The sequence below is a fragment of the Loxodonta africana genome, chromosome 17, assembly GCF_030014295.1.
Source record: "Loxodonta africana isolate mLoxAfr1 chromosome 17, mLoxAfr1.hap2, whole genome shotgun sequence".
Classification (NCBI taxonomy): domain Eukaryota; kingdom Metazoa; phylum Chordata; class Mammalia; order Proboscidea; family Elephantidae; genus Loxodonta; species Loxodonta africana.
Genome location: NC_087358.1, coordinates 9,837,447 through 9,859,306, shown reverse-complemented (window position 1 = coordinate 9,859,306; position 21,860 = coordinate 9,837,447). Strand labels below are relative to the sequence as shown.

General features: G+C 43.8%; 1 protein-coding gene across 1 annotated transcript in view; it reads left to right on the top strand.

Moving 5' to 3' along the window:
* Nucleotides 1–1,912: 1,912 nt before the first annotated feature.
* DNAJC3 (DnaJ heat shock protein family (Hsp40) member C3) overlaps nucleotides 1,913–21,860 on the top strand; it is a 94,782-nt gene continuing 74,834 nt past the window's right edge. Inside the window, exons 1-2 of the mRNA XM_064269979.1 lie at nucleotides 1,913–2,084; nucleotides 13,457–13,567. Of these exons, the coding sequence (XP_064126049.1) occupies nucleotides 2,003–2,084; nucleotides 13,457–13,567 (193 nt within the window). The 5' untranslated portion in view covers nucleotides 1,913–2,002. The remainder of the gene's footprint in view (nucleotides 2,085–13,456; nucleotides 13,568–21,860) is intronic.

The following is a 21,860-nucleotide window of genomic DNA, read 5'->3' as shown; positions in this document are numbered from 1 at the left end:
TCCTTAGGGTGTTCTTGGCTGAAATCTTTATGGGAGCAGATTGCCAGGCCTTTCTTTCACAGTGCCCCTGGGGGGGTCTGAATCACCAACCTTTAGGTTAGTAGTCAAGGGCAAACATACAACTCAGTGACTTTAGTTATTTTCATCGTGTTTCCCAACCACCACCACTACCCGTTTCCTAATTATTCTCCCATTATTAACAGGAACTCTGTCCCCCTAAGCTAAGACTCCCCTTTCTCCTGCCCTCTTACCCTGGTAACCACTAGTAAACTTTGGTCTCTATACGTTTGCCTACTTCATATATATGGAACCATACTAGTATTTGTCCTTTTGTGACTGACTGACTTCATTTAACATAATGGATTCAAGTGAAACTTCTGCTCTTTCCATTATATTATTTTGCCTTCCACCACAACTAATCAGGCTTCCCCCCTCTCCTCCCCCCTTTACCTTAGTCTCCTTTGAAATAGAAGTCTTTCTCCTTTTGTACTCCTTGCTTCTTCAGGAAATCACTTATTTACTATACTACCTGGAACTCAAGAGTTTTTCTACAGAGTGAAGTAGGACCAAGGTGGCAAGGAATGCAGTCCTTGGTAAAATAATAAATATGCACTTGACAGTGCTTAACACACATACACAAAAGCATTATTCTTTTATCCCATGTGTGGCTGGTGTAGAATGTGCATGTTGGGTTGTGTTGGGGATGCCAGGAGGGAAGTGGTCACAAACAACCTCATAATGCCGAATTGAGGAACTTGAACTTGCTCAAGCTCTTGTGGATTTTCTCTGGTCTGCAGAAGTTGCAAGACCTTTCTAATAGTTGACGTTGGCTGCACTCTCGAGACCCCGGCCCCCTTGATCCGCAGTGTCTCCCTGCTTTCTTGGCGGAATCTTTCAGAATTGCTCTTTCCTGGACATGCTGGTCAACAAGGACAGTAGGGCGGGGACTGAGCTGTGCCCAGGCTCCCAAGCCCTGCTAACTTACCTGCCTGAGGTCAATAATGTGCTTCCCTTTTTTTTTCTAGCTCTGCCTGCAATGCTCCCGCCTCCATCAGATCACCTACTGTCCTGAGCCGCAGCCCCTCCTGACCGCTTTTTGCTGTCTCTTCAGTCTGTGCCTGTTCCAAAACGCTCAGCAAGGCGTGACAAGGCACTGAGATGCGTGGAGTTCACTGGCCCACTCCGAGACCTCAATTCTAGGCGCTTTAAAAGTCGCCTCAGAGTTCCTGGGGCCCGGCTTGGTCCCTGGGACGATTACCCAAAAAGCAAGGTACTCACGGGCTTAATTGTGTTTACTTACTAACCTGCAGTGCACAATTTCACCTGTTTTTCACCACGTCAAATCTCACCCACGTGCAATGGTGCACTACAGACTAGTAAGTAAGCACGGTTAAGCCCGTGCGTACCTCGCTTACTGTAAGCCTGTGCATACTGAGCTAACTGGTTAACGCGCCGCGGCTTGGCCTCCTTCCGGTCGCGCTGGCTTTAATTTTCTCTCCAAACGCCACGTCCGAAAACCTCGATTGCTGAACTCATCCCCCCTCGCCAACCGAGCGCTCCGGGACCGGCCCGACAGGGCTTCCGCGGCCTGCGCATGCGGACTCCGCCGCCGCCCCGACTCCCTCCCGCCTCCCTCCCGGCAGCCGCGGCGGTTTCGGGCTCTCTGACAGCTCCACGACTGCCGGACGCAGCCTCGTCTCGTGCTTCCACGTTACCCTATCAGGGACGGGGCGGGGCGGCGGCCGCCGCAGCCTATCAGCGCGAACCACGACCCAGGCGCACCCAGTAGGAGAGCGCCCAGGGAGAAGGCGATTGGACGGCGGCGCTCGGGGGCGTGGCCTCGCCCGGGCCCCGCCCCCCGCCGCCTTCCTCGGATCCGCGCCAGCGGCCGCTGAGGCCCGAGAGCGAGAGCCGAGCGCGGCGGGCGCAGCTGCGGCTTTAGCGCCGGCGGGAGCGAGTCGGCCCCGCGCGTTCCTCCTCCTCACCTCCCGCGTCCTCGGACATGGTGGCCCCCGGCTCTGTGACCAGCCGGCTGGGCTCGGTGTTCCCCTTCCTGCTCGTCCTGGTGGACTTGCAATACGAAGGTGAGTCCTCCCTGCCCTGACGGAGGAGCGGGCTCCCGGGCCAGGCCCTCCGGCGCCTCCCCGCCGGCGCCTCCCCTCCAGCACCCGGGCGCGAGTCTCGGGGCGGCTCGGGCAGCGGGCGGGAGCCGGGGAGCCTGCGGCCCGGTCTGGGCCTGAGCCTGAGCCCGCCCCGGGGCGGGGGCCGGCGCCTGGTTCCGGGTTTGTTCGCGAAAGGGGAGCTGCGGCCGCGGGGCCCGGCCGGCGTGCTCGGAGTGCGGAGCGGGGCTGGGGCCCGGGGGGCGCGGCGGGGAGCGGGGAGCGGGTCACCGGGCGGCTGCTGCCGGGGCGTCCTGGGACGCCGGAGGCTCGGTCGGCGCCTGCGAACGCTGCTGGCCGGCGGTGCCGGGGGTCGGCTGTAAAGGTGGCCGGGGGTGCCGGGGAGGCGGCTGTACAGGTGGCCGGGGGTGCCGGGGGGGCGGCTGTACAGGTGGCCGGGGGTGCCGGGGGGGGCGGCTGTAAAGGTGGCCGGGGGTGCCGGGGGGGGCGGCTGTACAGGTGGCCGGGGGTGCCGGGGGGGGCGGCTGTAAAGGTGGCCGGGGGTGCCGGGGGGAGCGGCTGTAAAGGTGGCCGGGGGTGCCGGGGAGGCGGCTGTACAGGTGGCCGGGGGTGCCGGGGGGGCGGCTGTACAGGTGGCCGGGGGTGCCGGGGGGGGCGGCTGTACAGGTGGCCGGGGGTGCCGGGGGGGGCGGCTGTAAAGGTGGCCGGGGGTGCCGGGGGGAGCGGCTGTAAAGGTGGCCGGGGGTGCCGGGGAGGCGGCTGTACAGGTGGCCGAGGGTGCCGGGGGGGCGGCTGTACAGGTGGCCGGGGGTGCCGGGGGGGGCGGCTGTACAGGTGGCCGGGGGTGCCGGGGGGGGCGGCTGTACAGGTGGCCGGGGGTGCCGGGGGGGGCGGCTGTAAAGGTGGCCGGCGGTGCTGGGGGCGTCTGTAAAGGTGGCCGGCGGTGCCGGGGGGAGCGGCTGTAAAGGTGGCCGGGGGTGCCGGGGGGGCGTCTGTACAGGTGGCCGGGGGTGCCGGGGGGGCGTCTGTACAGGTGGCCGGGGGTGCCGGGGGGGGCGGCTGTAAAGGTGGCCGGGGGTGCCGGGGGGAGCGGCTGTAAAGGTGGCCGGGGGTGCCGGGGAGGCGGCTGTACAGGTGGCCGGGGGTGCCGGGGGGAGCGGCTGTAAAGGTGGCCGGGGGTGCCGGGGGGGGCGGCTGTAAAGGTGGCCGGGGGTGCCGGGGGGGGCGGCTGTAAAGGTGGCCAGGGGTGCTGGGGGGCGGCTGTAAAGGTGGCCGGGGGTGCTGGGGGGCGGCTGTAAAGGTGGCCGGGGGTGCTGGGGGGCGGCTGTAAAGGTGGCCGGCGGTGCTGGGGGCGTCTGTAAAGGTGGCCGGCGGTGCCGGGGGGCGGCTTTCGACCTGCAGCCGTGGGGGTGTAGACCCGGGGACAGGGTCGACAGGTAAAAAAGCCGGTGGCCGCCACACCAGTGCCCGCCTGTTCGGTGAAGAACTTGTTAGAGGAGCTGGCGTTGGAATGCAGGCTCCCGGAGGGCAGGACCCTGAAGTGTGTGAGTCTACAACTCCCAGCGCTATGATGTCGTTCGGCTTCTGCTGGCTTTACTTTTCTGAGTCCTGTGAAATAAAACCAAACCAAACCCACTGCCATCAAGTCGCTTCCCTATAGGACAGAGCAGAGCTGCCCGGTAGGGTTTCCAGGGCTGTAAATCGTCCGGGAAGCAGACTGCCACACCTTTCTCCCACCTCTGAAATAAGGTATGAACAGGTTCATCTCACTGGAGTTCTACAGGTTGGAACAGGGGCTGCTCTTAACAGAATAGCCAGAACAGAGGGCTGTTCAGTCTTCGTTGTCAGCAGGAAGAGTGGGAATTAAAGCTGCAAGTGCCCTTTAGTGCTTCTAGCTTGGTTACTGTGTGAAATATTAGAACATAATGACATATCACGTACTGGTCCATTTTCACCCTCTGCCTCATAAAAAAGGGCTGATAGTAAGGAGGTCACATTACACATGTTAGTGTTAGACTCTCTGACAGAGTGAGGAACTGAAGTTGGGAAATGTTGAAAGTAAAATTTCCTCAGAATTCTCAACTTGTTTTCAACACTTCACAATTGTTAGGTCTCGTTCATGGCAGTGGCTTGTTTGTTTCCCTGGTGACTTTTTTTTTTTTAAATAAATAAAAGCACAACCAGTGGTTTGACAGCAGTGAGACACAGAATTTGACAGAGAGGCTGCCCCAGAAAACCTAGGGAATTGGACTTGGAATACATGGACCACTTTAATATGGGTCATAGATTCTTGTTCTCTTGCGCTTTGAATTGCTCCCACACCTCTTCCCGAGCCCCCAGCCTGGAGTTTGTGTACAGTTACTGTTGCCGAGGAGCCCTGGTGGCGCATTGGTTAAGAGCTCTGCTGCTAACTGAAAGACTTCCCAGCCACTCCTTGGAAACCCTATGGGGCAGTTCTACTCTGTCCTGTAGGGTTGCTGTGAGTCAGAATCAACTTGACGGCAACAGGTTTGTTTTTGATACCGTTAATGATTTTTATTTTGTCCACGCAGGAGAAAGTTGGCTGTTCTATTTAATGTCATATTTTTTTAAGTCGTAAAGATTCACACATTTGTATGATTGCATTTTCCACTAACTTATGGACCACCTTTTTAGAATGCTGATCTGTATAGAATTCTGTAGGACTCTTAACTTTTCATTTCCCTCCTGTGGTATTTTGCATACGACTGAAAACTTCATTAGAGAGCTTTTCTGTATAGGAGGACTTGGTGACATTTCTCAGGAATGCCAGAGTGCCATCTCCTTTAGAGCTTTCAAGACCCACTTATTTTCTCCTTTGAATTTTCTTTCTTGAAAATTTGTAAAATATGAAGACACCTGGCAATGACCGCACGTACATTTTATTCTGTTCTCCTTCTTAGCCTTTTTATTATTTTTCATGAAACTTTTCAAAACATGGTATGGTACGTTCTTCCCTACTGCAGAAGCAGTATTCACAGCCCAAATAAATAAAGCCAAGGGATGTTTTTTTTTTAATCTCAGGAAAAAGACCACTACAATGCTTTCTTCATTAATGCAAAAGCAGTACTTAGAGGCAAAATAAATAAAACTAAAGGAATTTGAATCTCAGGAAAATCACTACTGTGTATTCTTCATTCTGACAAAAACTACTAACAGCTAAGAAGCAGGAACGGCTGCCTTGGTATACTGCAGACCTGCTCATAGTGGTGCGGCCCACCTGCTACATGTGGAAGGAATGATGGGGCCCTAAGATTGAATGCAGGGTAAGAATAACTTATAGGAGTTCCAGTCTCTTGAAATGTACCACTGTAATGCACTATACCTTATTAGAAAGGCCTTATTTACTGTTCAGAAGCTAGAAAAGAAGGGAGCCAGTAACACGTGGAAATGATGAATGGCATAAAAGAGAAACTGGCCACTATAACTGAATGAAAGAGCCCTTGGTGGCTCAGTCGTTAAGAAATGGGCTGCTAACCAAAAGGTCAGCACTTCAAATCCACCAGCCACTCCTTGGAAACCCTATGGGGCAGTTCTACTCTGTCCTGTAGGGTTGCCATGAGTTAGAATCGACTCAACGGTAATGGGCTATGACTGAATGAAGACTGGCAATACCTTATTTTCTAGATAAGTACGTTCTTACGAGAACATAGTAACTGGGAAACATGGTGAGGAGGCTTATCTCACAGAACTAAAGACAAACCTGTCAAAAGTTGAGGATCACAGATCTGAGAGGCATCATCTAAGACAATAATCAGTCTACACAAAAATGAGGCCCCCACTCAGGATTTTTGAGTTTCACACATTTCAAAGGCTCCCACCTTGAAGCTAAACACCAACATTTTAAAATCGGGCTACCACCTTTCCAGAGAACTCCAGAGGCATAAAAAGTGGGTGGGATATGGAATGTCCCATGGGTCTTGAAAGGGTTAGGAACATAGCCTTTGTGCAGCTGCAGGAACTTGGTATAGGTGACAGGGAAGAAGGGAAAGAGATGTTAAATTTATTCAAGGTCTGCAGTGTTGTGGGCACTCTGCTGGGCCCCTTTCTGTAAGCTGTCTTGTTTATGGAGGTAACCCAGTGCCGTTGAGTCTGTTCTGACTCATAGTGATCCTATAGGACAGAGTAGAACTGCCCCATAGAGTTTCCAAGGAGCGCCTGGCAGATTCAAGCTGCCAGCCCTTTGGTTAGCAGCCGTAGCTCTTAACCACTACGCCACTAGGGTTTCCTTCATGGAGGTATGTGCTATTATTACTGCTTTACAGATGAGGGCGCTAAGGTGCCAAGAGTTTAATTCACTTGGTCAAGGTGACATAGCTGTTGACTCTGAGAGCCAGTGTTTGCACTCAGGCTATTTGACTATAAAGTTCATCTTGTATTTAGGCTGGATACAGGAGAAGTAGGCTAAGTGGCTGGCAGCAACATGTTGGCCCAAGAATTTGTAAGTGGTGGGGGCTGAGAAAAATCAGCAATTTTTGTTAGCTCCCAGCAGTGATGAGTAGGAAGGTTATCTCCTGGCATATTTAGTCCAGTGGTTCTCAAGCTTGAGTGTGCATCAGAATTTCACGTGGAAGAGTGCTTTTTAAAACACAGAGTACTGGCCGTCCTCCAGATTATTTCCGATTCAGTGTGTCTGGGGTGGAACCTAAATTTTGCATTTCTGTAAAGTTCCCAGGTGACCACATTTTGAGAGCCACTGGTGTAATGAATAATCTGTTGTCATTAGCTGGTATGGCGTAGACTCCACTCATGGCGACCTTATGTACGACAGAATGAAATGTTACCTGGTCATGCTGCATCATCTTTACAGTCACCGTCATGTTCAAGTTCATGCTTGCAACTGTTGTGCCAGTCCATCTCCCTTGCGCTCATTGGCCCTCTACTCACCAGACATACCCAGCTCTAGTGATTTATCCCTTCTGATGACACACACAAAACAAGAGAATCAGTGTTCTGTGGTGATCCATAGGTTTTCATTAGATAATTTGCAGAAGCAAATCACCAGGCCTTCCCTCCCAGTCTCTGTCTTAGTCTGAAACCTGTCCACCATGGGTGACCTTGCTGGTATTTGAAATACTAGTCTAATAGTTTCTAACATAGTGACATGCAAACTACCACAGTATGACAAACTCCCAGACAGGTGGTGGAATAAATAATATAACAAAAAAAAACCCACTGCTGTTGAGTTGATTCCGACTCACAGCAGTCCTATAGGGCAGAGTCAAACTGCCCATAGAGTTTCAAGGAGCATCTGGGGGATTCAAACTGCTGACCTTTTGGTTAGCAGCATAGCTCTTAACCACTACTCCACCAGGGTTTCCAAAAACCTGTTGCCATCTATTTGATTCTGACTCAGCAACCCTATAGGACAGAGTGAACTGCCCCACAGGGTTTCCAAGGAGCACCTGGTGGATTTGAATTGCAGACCTCTTGGTTAGCAGCTGTAGCTCTTAACTGCTACGCCAACATGGTTTCCAAGTAAATAATATACCCAGTGCCAGAGGAGCTAAATTAGGTGTCTGCTGTGTACTAGACTTCTGTGGGTGGTGCAGACGGTTAACATGCTCTGCTGCTAACCTGAGGGTTGGAGGTTTGAGTCCACCCAGAGGCACCTCAGAAGAAAGGCCTGGCGATCTCCTTCTGAAAAACCAGCCTATGTGCTGTGTACGTATTGGAACACAGTTCTAATCTGACAAAAATGGAGTCGCCATGAGTTGGAATCAACTTGGCGTCAACTGTTTTTATGTACCAGGCACAAGACTTGGTATTGGGACATAGAGAATCTCCGACTTGAATTATCAGACTGTTAGCTCCTACTGTTTGCCCAAATAAGTCGTGTCTGTTCGCTGACCTCCTAGTCCTGGAGGCATTCAGGTCAGTATGGTGCCGCTGGTAGGCTGGAGCCTTGGTGTCTTAGTGCTGCCGTAACAGGAATACCACAAGTAGTTTGTTTTAAAGAACAGAAATTTATTTTCTCACCCATTAGGAGCCTAGAAGCCCGAATTCAGGAGCGTGTGCTTTAGGGCAAGGCTTTCTGTCTGTCTGTACTGGGGGAAGAAAAATCTTTGTTTTCTTGATAATCTCTTTGTGGCATCTGTCTTCTTGTTTGTGCTTCCTTGTTGCTGCATAATCTTTTTTTTTTTTAATGTCTCAAAAGTGATTAGGTTTAAGACACACCCTACACAATTCATGGCCCTATTAACATGACAGAGAAAACCTTATTCCCAAATGGGATTATATCCACAAGCATAGGGGTTAGGATTCCAACACATTTTTGGGGGGAACACAATTCAGCCCGTAACACTTGGAGAGAGAAGAAAGGAAAATGGCTTTGGGAGGAGTGAACGTGCAGCACAGAGTCACCTGTGATGGCCCTGTCACCAGTAGTTAGCTTCGTTGTTCTTAGCTGCCGTCCAGGTGATTCCAACTCACGGCAACACCGTGTGCGAGTTGGCCTAATTTTTTTTTTTTTTCCTTATTGGAAATGATTTGCCTTTGTTTTCTTCTAGACGTAATTTTTGGATCTCAGTGCTGCATTTTTCTGTTAATTGTAATTCAGAGAACGAAACCATGTAATAGGCTCATGAATTGGAAGGTTCTGAACCTCTGATTCTTTATGCGCCCTCTTTCAAAAAGTGTTTCGAAAGAGGGAAGCCCAAAGCTCTAGATCAGAAATAGACTCTTTAGAGCAGAAAGACAACCGTAGTAGCACTTACTTCAGTATTCTCACGTTGCAGGTAAGGAAGCGGTTGTAATTCTTTGCTAATGGTTTGTTCTCTTTGGTGACTTGAGTAGGAGCGGATCCTGGGAACCAAACCTTTTTTTTTTTTTCTGTTATCATACTTTTATCTCAATTTTTCTTTTTAACCTACTGTCTAGACTCAACTTTTCTTTATTACATTGAACTGAGCTGATGAAACCATTTTGACCATAAGGAACGGAATAATTAAAGCTGTAGGTATAGAAGATTGTGAAATTTTTATTTGAACCTAATATGATTTCCTTGCCATTATCATAGGGTCGCTATGAATTGGGATCGACTCAATAGCAATAGGGTTTTGGGTTTTTTTGTTTTTTGGTTTTATTTAAATACGGAAAGAATAAATAGATTAAGTAGTGGAAGTGAATGACTTTAAGTAATTTATAAAAACCGAATTAATCTAGGAGAGGGTCAGATAGCTTCCAGGACTATTTTAAGTTTTTTTTTAATAAGATAGACTGTAGTTAGCAGTAGTGTCAAAGTTCCAGTTGATTTGAGCAGTTAGCATCTGCTGAGAGAGTGCCTGGAAATGCAGTGGTTTGATTCTGTTGGGTAAGGAGTTGTTCTGAGATGGATGCCCTGTAGTAACGGGGCTTTCTTTTCCCATATGACATTAATTGTGGTTAAATTAAGTATCTGTTGCTGTGGTCTCCTTTGATTAGTATGCAGCAGTTAACCTTTGTTTATATGGGGACCTAGTCACCTTCTCTTTAGGACGAAAACATTTCAGCCATGAATTTATTTTTCTTTCCAGATCTTTAGAAAGCAGCTTTTGTTTTATCTGATGAGTCTGTATCATTTTGGAGTTCAGGAATATAGGGAGGAGATTCAGTTAGTCCGCAAAGGTTTATACCATCGTGCTCTTTGGTGAGATATATGTAGCATAGAACTCCTGTCTTTGATTTTACAGACCACTAGGGAATGTAAGACATGTATTTGTGAAGTATCCATGTTCTCCTTCCCTCCTTACTCAGTTTAGATGGAATGGATCATCACTGCGATCATTTTGTAGTATACTTTTGTTATACTAATCCGGCAAGATCCAATAAAGATTAAATCTAACTTGGACATCGTGTTTGTGCCTCTGAGCTGAACATGGATGGAGAAAAACGAATAACCTTGCCAACTGATCTCATCTTAAGCACTCAGTCTCAATCTCAAATGCATATTCAATAATGCTAGCATTCTTATACTTTCCTGGTATGTGTGTTCTTGAAAACTAGCATTTTATGCTTTTCCTCTTTCCTTAAAACTCTCATTTCCTCTCCTCCCTTACCTTATCCTTTTAGACCTTGTCTTTATTGAGAAAATGAAAACTACCAGAAGAGAACTTCACCTTCTTTCTACCCCTGAATTCCCTACCCCACCTGCATCCATACCCACCCTCACTAACTTTTCTCCTGTTGCAATGGATAAAGCGCCTCAATTCCTGGCAGAGTCCAGTTCTGACACTTATATCCTAGATTCCTCTTCTCTTCTAAAAAGTTTGCTGCTACAGTTACTGTTTCTCTCCCCTGTCACCACTTTTTTCCTCTCTACAGGATCACTGCCATCAGCGTTCTAACAGGCTGCAGTGTTCTGGTCGTCAGCTGTTCTTCGATGTCCTGTGTTCCACCAGCCACTGAGCTGTATTTTTGCTTCAGTTGACAGAACTTTGAAGAGTTTTTTGTAGTCTCTCTCTATTTCTTCTTCTTCTCTTCTCTTCCCAACGAGTTAGTCCATGGATACTGCAAAGCCTTACGTAATTCCATACCAATTTCTTTTACTTCCAAATATGAGGTTCATTTCTGACTAAGGACCTTTATTCTTGTTGTTTCCATGGTCTGAAAAACTCTTCCCTGAGATCTTCAAATGAGCATTTATGTTTCAGAATGACCTTTCTGATGCACTATGTAAAAAGCACTCTTTCCTTCAGTTAATACTCTCCTTTCATAAAATTTAGCATTGCTTGAATTATCTTGTTTGGTTTTGTCTGTCTGTCCCTTCTGGAATATAAGCTTTATGGAAAGGGCCTTTGTTTCTGTGCCTAAAACATGTTGCCAAGAAATGTATTGTTTATCAATAAATATTTTCTAAATAGATAAGTGAAGTTGACTATTTGAGCTTTTTTTTTTTTCTGCTTGAGCTCTTCAGACTTATTTTCCAAGTTGAAATTCCTTGAGCAAGTAATCTCATCACCACATTTGTGCCTTCAGAGTTGATTAAAGCAAAGACCGAGATAATGTCCACTGAAATTGAGCAATCCTGATTATAATGTGTTTTATATTCCTAGTTCAGCTAGGAAGATATTGGTGCAGACATTGTTAAAATGTACTATGTAATTACTCAGCCCTTTCTTTCAGTGGCACAGTGGTTACTAGCTAAGGCTGCAAACCAAAAGGTCGGCAGTTCAAATCCACCAGGCTGGTCCTTGGAAACCCTATAGGGCAGCTCTACTCTGTTCTATAGGGTTGCTATGAGTCGAAATCAACTCCACACAGGTTTTGTGTTCTTTCTTTCAGATTGCCTGTGTAGACTTATCACTTTTTAGGTCAGGGTGATTGGAGAGAGATGTTTAGGTCTGAGTTCTCCACCTCAGTGTATTTTTATTGAAACTAAACTTCCTGTCCTGTCTTCCTATGATGGTGTGAGGTTCCCTTGTCTCTCTGCTCCCTTCTCTCTTTTATTAAAGATATTGACTTAAGGCTCTATCTAATCTTGTAGATCTCATTAACATGATAAACTGTCCCTAATCTATCTCATTAGCATTGTAGTGATAGGATTTACAACATCTGGGAAGATCACACCAGGTGACAAAATGGTGGACAGTCACACAATACTGGGACTCATGGCCAGGCCAAATTGATACACATATTTTCGGGGGACACAATTCAATCCGTGACGTCCTTTTTTGCTGACCGATGGGTGATGCTCTTCTAAGGAGAAGTTGATGTATTATGATGGTTAGGCAATGTTGTGGTATAGGAAATGACCTTGTCTCAGAAAATAATGCTCAAAGACTTGGATAAAAATCATCTGTGGCTCAAGTGGAGTCCAGATATTGTAAAAACTGCCAACAATAAAGAAAGAATTTGGTGTCCCCCCCGCCTCACCCCTCCAGGTCTTCATGTCTTTTTGCATCTTTGGTAGGTTCAGTTTGATTTGATAACTGTTACTGTGCACCTTGGATCGTTATTCTGATGAACTGTAATTCATTGAAGTAAGAAGGAAAATAGTTTCGTTCATTCCATAAATGTTGAGTTTTTACTTTGTGCAAGGTAACGAACTATGTGATAAAAAGAAGACAAGACAGTTCCAACTCCCAAAATTGCTTTGTGGCTGGGGGCTTGGGGTCATGAGAGGAGGGCAAACTGTGAATTGTGATGGTGGTATTGCACAGTGCAGTAGGAGCATCCTGCCATCAAGTCATGACTCATAGCTTCCCTATAGAACAGAGTAAAAAGTAAAACTGCCCTGTAGGGCTTCCAAGGCTGTATTCTTGAGGGGAGCCCTGGTGGCACAGTGGTTAAGAGCTCAGCTGCTAACCAAAAGGTTGGCAGTTCAAATCCACTAGCCACTCCTTGGAAACCCTATGGAGCAGTTCTACTCTGTCCTGTAGGGTCGCTTTAAGTCATTGGCAACGGGCTTGGTTTTTTTTGAATCTTGGTGGGCCAAGGTGTTGGCGGTATACTGGTTAGCATAGTTGCCTTCCAAGTCATTGACCTGGGTTTGGTTCCTGGCCATCGCCGGAAGTTTGGCAGTTCAAACCCAACAGCTGCTCCTTGGGAGAAAGAAGCGGTAGTTTTGTTCAGTAAAGATTTATGGCCTTGGAAACCCCATGGGGGCAGCTCTGCTCTGTCTTAAAGGGTTGCTGTATGTTGGAATCGACTTGACAGGAATGGGAATTCTCCTTACTAGCGAAGGCATTCTCACCCTACCCCGACTGAGAAGACAGGCAGTTCCAACAGCCATTGTACCCATAGCTGGCTGTATTAATTACCACTCATATTACATCACTGTCCCACTCAGAATTCAGTTATGTAAAGACTAAATTGTAAAATTAATTTCCAACACCTTCTATGTAAAATAAAAATGGGAATGAGAGAGAAATTGTTAGTATATACAAACATGCACATGTATTCAACGAGCAAAGAGAACATGCAAAACTGTTGCAGCCATTGTAATGAACTGTATAATATTCATGAAAGTGAAATTCTGATTTAACAAAGTAGTTCTAATTTCTTCAAAATTTTCAGTAGTCGGAATTGACTCGACAGCACTAGGTTTAGGTTAGGTTGCCATGTTATGCAGTTGCCCTTTTTTTTTTTATTTTGTGGATTACTTTCTTTTGACTAGTTAGGTCTATCTGGATGTATTTCTGAACTGACCGATCATACTGTGTAAAATAAAGTGCTCTTTTTGTGTTATCGTTACTTTGTCTAAGTTCTTTTTCAGCTTCTGTGACTTTTTTTCATCTGAGTAGTTGACTGAACCAAAGAAATGTATTTTAACTTTTTATTTTTAGGATCAAATTTTGGTTTGTGCCAAGGTAACTGCTTTTTTTGCTGTTTGTTTTTAGGCGCTGAGTGTGGAGTAAATGCAGACGTGGAGAAACATCTTGAATTGGGCAAGAAGTTACTCGCAGCCGGACAGCTAGCAGATGCCCTGTCTCAGTTTCATGCTGCAGTAGGTTTGTATCCTGGAACCAAAATACTCAGTGGCAGCTCAGTGAGTTCTAATTCAGAGCTCCTTTTTAGATAACATTTGACATAAGTATCATTTAATTAACATCTAAATGTTTAAGTAAAACATTTAAAAAATATTTCCAGGGCTCTAGGTGAAATAGGCTAATAAAATATGTATCTGATACTTCAGTGCCCATGTATCTAACGTGAGAGAATTTTCCAGGTAACTGAGATTTATTTCTGAGCACCAGGAATAATTCAAGAGACTTCTGAGTGAGCACCTTCCTCAGTGTGTTACGTAGTTTTTTTTCTTTGTAAACAGATTTCAGTGAATGCAGTCTGATGTTCTTGACAGCTTGGGATCCTCAGTATAAGAACTGCTTCACTTCGATGGGGGTGCTGCAGTTTATCGCTCCTTCTGTGTTGGTGAAACTCCCACCGCCCCCCGTGATGTTACTTCCTGTTGGAAACCTGTATCTTCCCTGTAGCATCAGCTTTCTCAGCTGTCATTGCAGCTTTGCATTTTATTGAGGCTGTGAGAAATGAGGTGACCAGAAAAAAGACGTTCTCAGTGAGGGCCTAGAAAGTTTCCCTGTGAACGGACGCATAAACTTGTTCTAGGGTTTTTTGACATTCATTTTCCTCAGAGTTCCTTTTTATTTACTTATCTGGAACAGTTTAGGGTCACGAGAAAGCAGCCTGTGGGTGCTTAATTGTTGTAATTTATTATATAAACAAAAGGTAGGTTTTGGTCCAGCAATATCTTTCCTCATACTTCTAAAAATCAAATTTTTAGTACTGATGTTATTAGCTCTCTGTAGTAATAGGAAACCTAGATTTTATTCTTGGCTTTGTCACTTGATAATCCTGTGACGTTGGTCAAATTATGTTAAAATTACGTTAAATTTAACGTTCCAGGGTCTAGCAAAACAGCCCCAGAAGCCTCAGTGAGGAGGTGGCATAAGCATAGTGTGCTCAGGAATAATTCTGGACTGGACACAATTTTCAGTCTCAGCCCTGGCCGTCCTCACTACAGCCCCTATAAAGAATGAGCACTAAGACTTCAAATAAAAAAGAACAATGTGAAAAAAAAATTTAATATTAAACTTAATTATGGTAAAAAAAAAAAAAAAAAAGGTACATTTAAAGAGTGGCTGGTGGATTCAAACTGCTGACCTTTTGGTTAGCAGCCAAGTTTAACCACGGTGCCACCAATGGCTGCACATTTAAAGACATTACTGATAAATTCCCAGCAGTTTTCGCTGTGCCATGCAAAGGAATTTTTGTGAAGATTAGGTGAGAGATATGGATATAAAGTTTTCTTTGAAAGTAGGGCATAATCACATGTGTACGGTATATAAAAATAAATCTAATTTTTGTGTTTCTGAAAATTCAGACTATTTTAAAAAACTGATGTGATACGTTAATAGGGTTTTCTTAACTCTGGCGTTTCTGCTAGGAAGTGTTTTGCTGAGTCAGTGATTTGACTCTCCTTTGAGAAGTAGTAGTTACTTGGCACAACAATTTGCAGTAGTTACTTTTTCTCAACGGTCAATTTAATATCTGGCCACTTCACTACTAAGCCTATGCTTTTTCTAGTGCTTCAAACTCTCTTTAATACTGCAGCCTGGTAACTAAAAAATTTTAAATTTAGACAATTTCTGTTGTCTTAGAAAATGTCTAAATATTGGTTCTTCCCTACTACCACAAGAATATTTACAGAAATTTCTAGCTTCTACCTGTTTCTTGCTTTATTCATTTTCTTTAATCTCTCATTTAGCAGAAACTTTAAGGGCTATGGCATGTTGTTAAAGTAGCTTAAAACAACTGCGCACTTTTCTTCAGCGTCACCACTGCAATATAAGAATTCCTGAGTTGGCAGTCCTCCAGAATACCCAGTAAAGTGTTATTGTCTTCCAAGAAGAACTGGTAAATCAGTAAAACTGAAACATTTATTTAACTCGGTGAAGGGAAAATGTGAAACACTGCTAGTGCGTTCAGAGCTCCAATAGTGATTTCCTTCGTCCCGTTTTGGTAAGCAGCGATGGTCCTCAAATGGGGCGTACATCGTAGTTTCTGAGGAGGACCTGTGTCATGAGAACACATAACATTTTAGTTTATGTAAAACAGCGTCCATAACAAGCTGTAGAAAATAAAGTTTAAATCGTATACAGTGGGGATATACAGTAGATAGTAGCAGGGTGGTATGGTGTCATAGCCTATCAAATCTCTTACAAGGTGTATGCTTATTGAGAAAACATAGACCCTCTATTTCAGTTGTCTCGTGTAGCAAAAGTCCAATCTTTTAGTATGGCCACGTTAGCTGCTGCAGGTAACCTGGCAAGTTAGCGAGAGTCTCTCACTAGCTGTGAGTAACTCACTAACAGTGAGTCAGTCCAGGCCTTTCATTTCCCAGCTAACCAGTTATTTACTTATTACTGCAGGTTGTACAGCTGTGCTATTTTAAAAATGTGAGTGCTGATCTTTGTGGTGAAATATTATCTGTGTTTTAATACATCTGTGAGTTAAACTATGGCTCCATTAAAAAGTATTCATCAAAATGTTAATACTTCTCAACTTCTAAATTTTAGTTTTATAATTTATTTCTTTAACTCCTCCTGTGATTAGGAAATCGATGTTAAAATTCATAGTAGAAGCATTTTGAATGTTAAGGGAGCATTTTTTATTCTGATGTTATAGTTGACATTATTTATAGGTGTCACACCCTTTCTTCCTTTTTCAAAAACTATTTCCTGGGCACATAGAGCGTTTTGTGATGACATTTTTACACAATGAAAAATGTATGTATTAAAACTCAATAGCAACATAAGCATTTGCTGCCATGTTGTGGCAGATATTGATGATTTGGTTTTAAGTCCTTTTGTTTCTGGCATATAATTCATTTTTTTGGCAGAAATTTTAAGATTTGGAACTCAGTGACTGAGAGATACTCTTGATCTATTGGAAACAGTGTGATTAAAGGAAGTATTAGGCATTGCTTTCTGAAATAGTCTTCTGAAACAGTTGTGTATTTCACTGCCATGAAGAAGTTAGATGTGAGTTTTGTCCAGAGATTTATCATTAGAGAAAAGTGCAGTGCACGTGTGAAACGCCCTCCCTCTCCTGCCTGTGGCCTGATCTCGTGGGGATAATAAATCCCAGGATCTGCATCCATTTCTTTGACAGACTTCACAGAGCGTCTTAGGTGTATCTGGCCTGTTTAAACTGGTAATTATGTGGTGGGCATGTCTGAAATGATAAGCTTCTTCATTTACATAGTAAAAAAAAAAAAGTGTCACACTTACATAGTTTTGCTAAGAACACAAAATCCACATCTACATTCGTCGCTTATGTGTATCCTGATGCTTTCTCCCTACATATGAGCCTCACTTGTGGAATGGGAATGAGACAGAAGGAAGCAGAGTATGCTCCAGTGACTTCTGGAAGTCACAGTTTAAAGGATTGTGAACCTCTCGAGGATAGATATGATCTTATTTATTTAAATTTTTATTGTACTTTAAGTGCAAGTTTACAAATCATGTCAGTCTCTCATACAAAAATTTATATACACCTTGCTACATACTCCTAGTTGCCTTCCCTCTAATGAGACAGCACACTCCTGTCCACCCTCTATTTTCGTGTCCGTTCAGGTAGCTTCTGACCTTCTCTGCCCTCTCACCTTCCATATAGGAGGTGCCCATATAGTCTCACGTGTGTACTTGATCTAAGAAGCTTACTGCTCACCAGTATCATTTTCTAGCCTATATAAAAAAAAAAAAAAAAAAAACCAGTCCAATCCCTGTCTGAAGAGTTGGCTTTGGGAATGGTTCCTGTGTTGGGCTAACAGAGCGTCTGGGGACCATGACCTCTGGGGTCCTTCCAGTCTCAGTCAGTCCATTAAGTCTGGTCTTTTTACGAGAATTTGAAGTCTGCATCCCACTGCTCTCCTGCTCTCTCAGGGGTTGTCTGTTGTGCTCCCTGTCAGGGTGGTCATCGGTTGTAGCCAGGCACCCTCTAGTTCTTCTGGTCTCAGGCTGATGTTGTCTCTGATTTGTGTGGCCCTTTCTGTCTCCTGGGCTCGTAATTATGTTGTGTCATTGGTGTTCTTCTCCATTGTTCCAGGTGGGTTGAGACCAATTGATGCATCTTAGATGGCTGCTTGCTAGCGTTTAAGACCCCAGATGCCACTCTCCAAAGTGGGATGCAGAGTGTTATCTTAATAGATTTTATTATGCAAATTGACCTAAATGTCCCCTGAAACCATGGTCCCCAAACCTCTGTCCCTGCTATGCTGGCCTTTGAAGCATTCATTTTACTGAGGAAACTGCTTTTGGTTTAGCCCCATTGTTCTGACCTCTCCTATATTGTGTATTGTCTTTCCCTTCACCTAAAATAGTTCTTGTCTACTAATTAGTGAATACCCCTCTCCCTCCCTTCCTCCCCACTCTCGTAACCATCAGAGAATATTTTCTTCTCTGTTTAAACTATTTTTTGACTTCTCATAATAGTGGTCTCATACAATATTTGTCCTTTTGCAACTGACTAATTTCGTTCAGCATAATGCCTTTCAGATTCCTCCATGTTACGAGATGTTTCACAGATTCATCGTTGTTCTTTATCAATGTGTAGTATTCCATTTAGTATTCCATTGTGTGAATATACCATAATTTATTAATCAATTTATCCGTTGATGGGCACCTTGGTTGCATCCCTCTTTTTGCTATTGTAAACAGTACTGCAGTGAACATGGGTGTGCATATATCTGTTCGTGTAAAGGCTCTTATTTTTCTAGGATGTATTCCAAGGAGTGGGATTGCTGGATCGTATGGTAGTTCTATTTCTAGCTTTTTAAGGAAATGCCAAATCGATTTCTAAAGTGGTTGTACTATTTTACCTTCCCACCAGCAGTGTATAAGTATTCCAGTCTCTCTACAGCCTCTCCAACATTTATTATTTTGTGTTTTTTGGATTAATGCCAGCCTTGTTGGAGTGAGATGGAATCTCATTTTAGTTTTGGTTTGCATTTCTCTAATGGCTGGTGATCGTGAGCATTTCCTCATATATCTGTTAGCCACCTGAATGTCTTCTTTAGTGAAGTGTCTGTTATATCCTTTGGTCATTTTTAATTGGGTTATTTGTCTTTTTGTTGTTGAATTTTTGCAGTATCATGTGGATTTTAGAGATAAGAAGCTGATGGGAAGTGTCTTAGCTAAAAACTCTTACCCAGTCTGTAGGTAATCTTTTTACTCTTTTGGTAAAGTCTTAGGATGAGCGTAGATAGGAATTTGATTTTTAGAAGCTCCCACTTATCTAGTTTCTCTTCTGGTGTTTGTACATTGTTAGTAATGTTTTGTATACGGTTTATGCCGTGTATTAGGGCTCCTAGTGTTGTTCCTATTTTTTCTTCCATGATCTTTATCGTTTTAGATTTTATATTTAGGTCTTTGATCCGTTTTGAGTTCGTTTTTGTGTATGGTGTGAGGTATGGGTCTTGTTCCATTTTTTTTGCAGTTGAATATCCAGTTATGCCAACCGCATTTGTTAAAGAGACTGTCTTTTACCCATTTAACTGACTTTGGGGCTTTGTCAAATGTCAACTGCTCATAAAAAACCAACCCACTGGATTCTCAATTCTGTTCCATTGGTCTATATATCTGTTGTTGTAGTAGTACCAGGCTGCTACAACACTGTGGTGGTATAATAGGCTCTAAAATCAGATTGAGTGAGGCCTCCCACTTTGTTCTTGTTTTTCAGTAATGCTTTACTTATCCAGGCCCTCTTTCCCTTCCATATGAAGTTAGTGATTTGTTTCTCCATCTCATGAAAAAATGTCGTTGGAATTTGGATCGGAATTGCATTGTATCTATAGATCGCTTTTGGTAGAATGTGCAGTTTCACAATTTTGAGTCTTCCTATCTGTGAGTAAGGTATGTTTTTCCACTTTGTGTAGGTCTCCTTTGGTTTCTTGCAGTAGTGTCTTGTAGTTTTCTTTGTACAGGTCTTTTACATCTCTGGTAAGATTTATTCCTAAGTATTTTATGTTCTTGGGGGCCACTATAAATGGTATTGATTTGGTGATTTCCTCTTGGATATTCTTTTTGTTGGTGTAGAAGAATCAAACTGATTTTTGTATGTTTATCTTGTATCTTGAAACTCGCCTGAACTCTTCTATTAGGTTCAGTTGAGGATTCTTCAGGGTTTTCTGTGTATAAGATCATGTCATCTGCAAATAGAGATACTTTTACACTTTCTTTACCAAACTGGATGACCTTTATTTCTTTATCTAGCCTGATTGCTCTGGCTAGGAGCTCCAGCACAGTGTTGAATAAGAGTGTGAGATAAAGGGCATCTTGTGTGGTTCCTGTTCTTCAGGGGAATGCTTTCAGATTCTCTCCATTTAGAATGATGTTGGCTGTTGGGTTTGTATAAATGCCGTTTATTATGTTGAGGAATTTTCTCTCTATTCCTATTTTGCTGAGTGTTTTTATCATGAATGGGTGTTGGACTTTGTCAAATGGCTTTTCTGCATCAATTGACAAGATCACGTAGTTCTTGTCTTTTGTTTTATTTATATAATGGCTTACATTAATTGTTTTTCTAATGTTGAACCATCCCTGCATACCTGGTATGAATCCCACTTGGTCGTGGTGAATTTTTGAAATGGTATTGAATTCTATTTGCTAGAATTTTGTTAAGGATTTTTGCGTGTAAGTTCATAAGGGATATAGGTCTGTAATTTTCTTTTTTTTTTGTGGTGTCTTTACCTGGTTTTGGTGTCAGGGATATGCTGGCTTCATAGAATGAGTTTGGTAGTATTCTGTCCTTTTCTATGCTCTGAAGTACCAAGTACCTTTAGTAGTAGTGGCGTTAACTCTTCTCTGAAAGCTTGGTAGAGCTCAGCAGTGAAGCTGTCCGAGCCGGGGCTTTTTTTGTTGGGAGTTTTTAAGTTACATTTTCAATCTCTTCTTTTGTTATGGGTCTATTTTGTTGTTCTACCTCTGTTTGTATTAGTGTAGATACGTAGTGTGTTTCTAGAAATTCATCCATTTCTTCTAGGTTTTCAAATTTGTTGGAATACAACTTTTCATAGTAATCTGATATGATTGTTTTAATTTCAGATGGGTCTGTTGTAATATCGCCCATCTCATTTCTTATTTGGGTTATTTGCGTCCTTTCCTGTTTTTCTTTTGTCAGTTTGGCCACTGGTTTATCAAGTTTGTTAATTTTTTTCAAAGAACCAGCTTTTGGTCTTGTTAACTCTTTCAATTGTTTTTCTGTTCTCTATTTCACTTAATTCTGCTCTGATTTTTATTATTTGCTTTCTTCTGGAACCTGAAGTTTCTTTTGTTGCTCTCTTTCTATTTGTTCAAGATGTAGGGATAATTCTTTGATTTTGGCCCTTTCTTCTTTTTGTATGTGTACATTTATTGATATAAGTTGACCTCAGAGGACTGTTTTAGCTATGTCCCAAAGGTTCTGATAGAAAGTGTGTTCATTCTCGTTGGATTGTATGAATTTCTTTATTCCATTTTTAATGTCCTCTGTTACCCAGTCTTTTTTGAACAGGGTGTTTTTCAGTTTCCAAGTGTTTGATTTCTTTTCACTGCCTTTTCTGTTATTGATTTCTACTTTTATGGCCTTATGGTCAGAGAAGATGCTTTGTAGTATTTCAGTGTGTTGGATTCTGCTAAGGCTTGCTTTATGACCTAATATGTGGTCTTCTAGAGAATATTCCATGTGTGCTGGAAAAGAAGGTATTCTTGGCTGCTGTTGGGTGCAGTGTTCTGTATATGCCTGTGAGGTCAAGTTGGTTGATTGTGGCATTCCGATCTTCCATGTCTTTATTGAGCTTCTTTCTGAATGTTCTGTCCTTCACTGAAAGTGGTGTATTGAAGTCTCCTACTATAATTGTGGAGCTATCTGTCTCTCTTTTCAATGCTGTTAGTTTTATGTATCTTGCAGCCCTGTCATTGGGTACGTAATATTTAATATGGTTATATCCTCCTGGCATGTTGTCCCTTTAATGATTATATAGTGTCCTTCCTTGCCCTTTGTAGTGGATCTAACTTTAAAGTCTATTTTGTCAGAAATTAATATTGCCACTCCTGTTCTTTTCTGGTTGTTGTTTGCTTGATATATGTTTTTCCCATCCTTTGAGTTTTAGTTTGTTTGTGTCTCTAAGTCTAAGGTGTGTCTCTTCTCGGCAGCATATAGACAGATTGTGTTTTTTTTTTTTTTTAATGCATTCTGCCACTCTCTGTCTTTTTATTGGTGTTTTTAGCACATTTCCATTCAGCG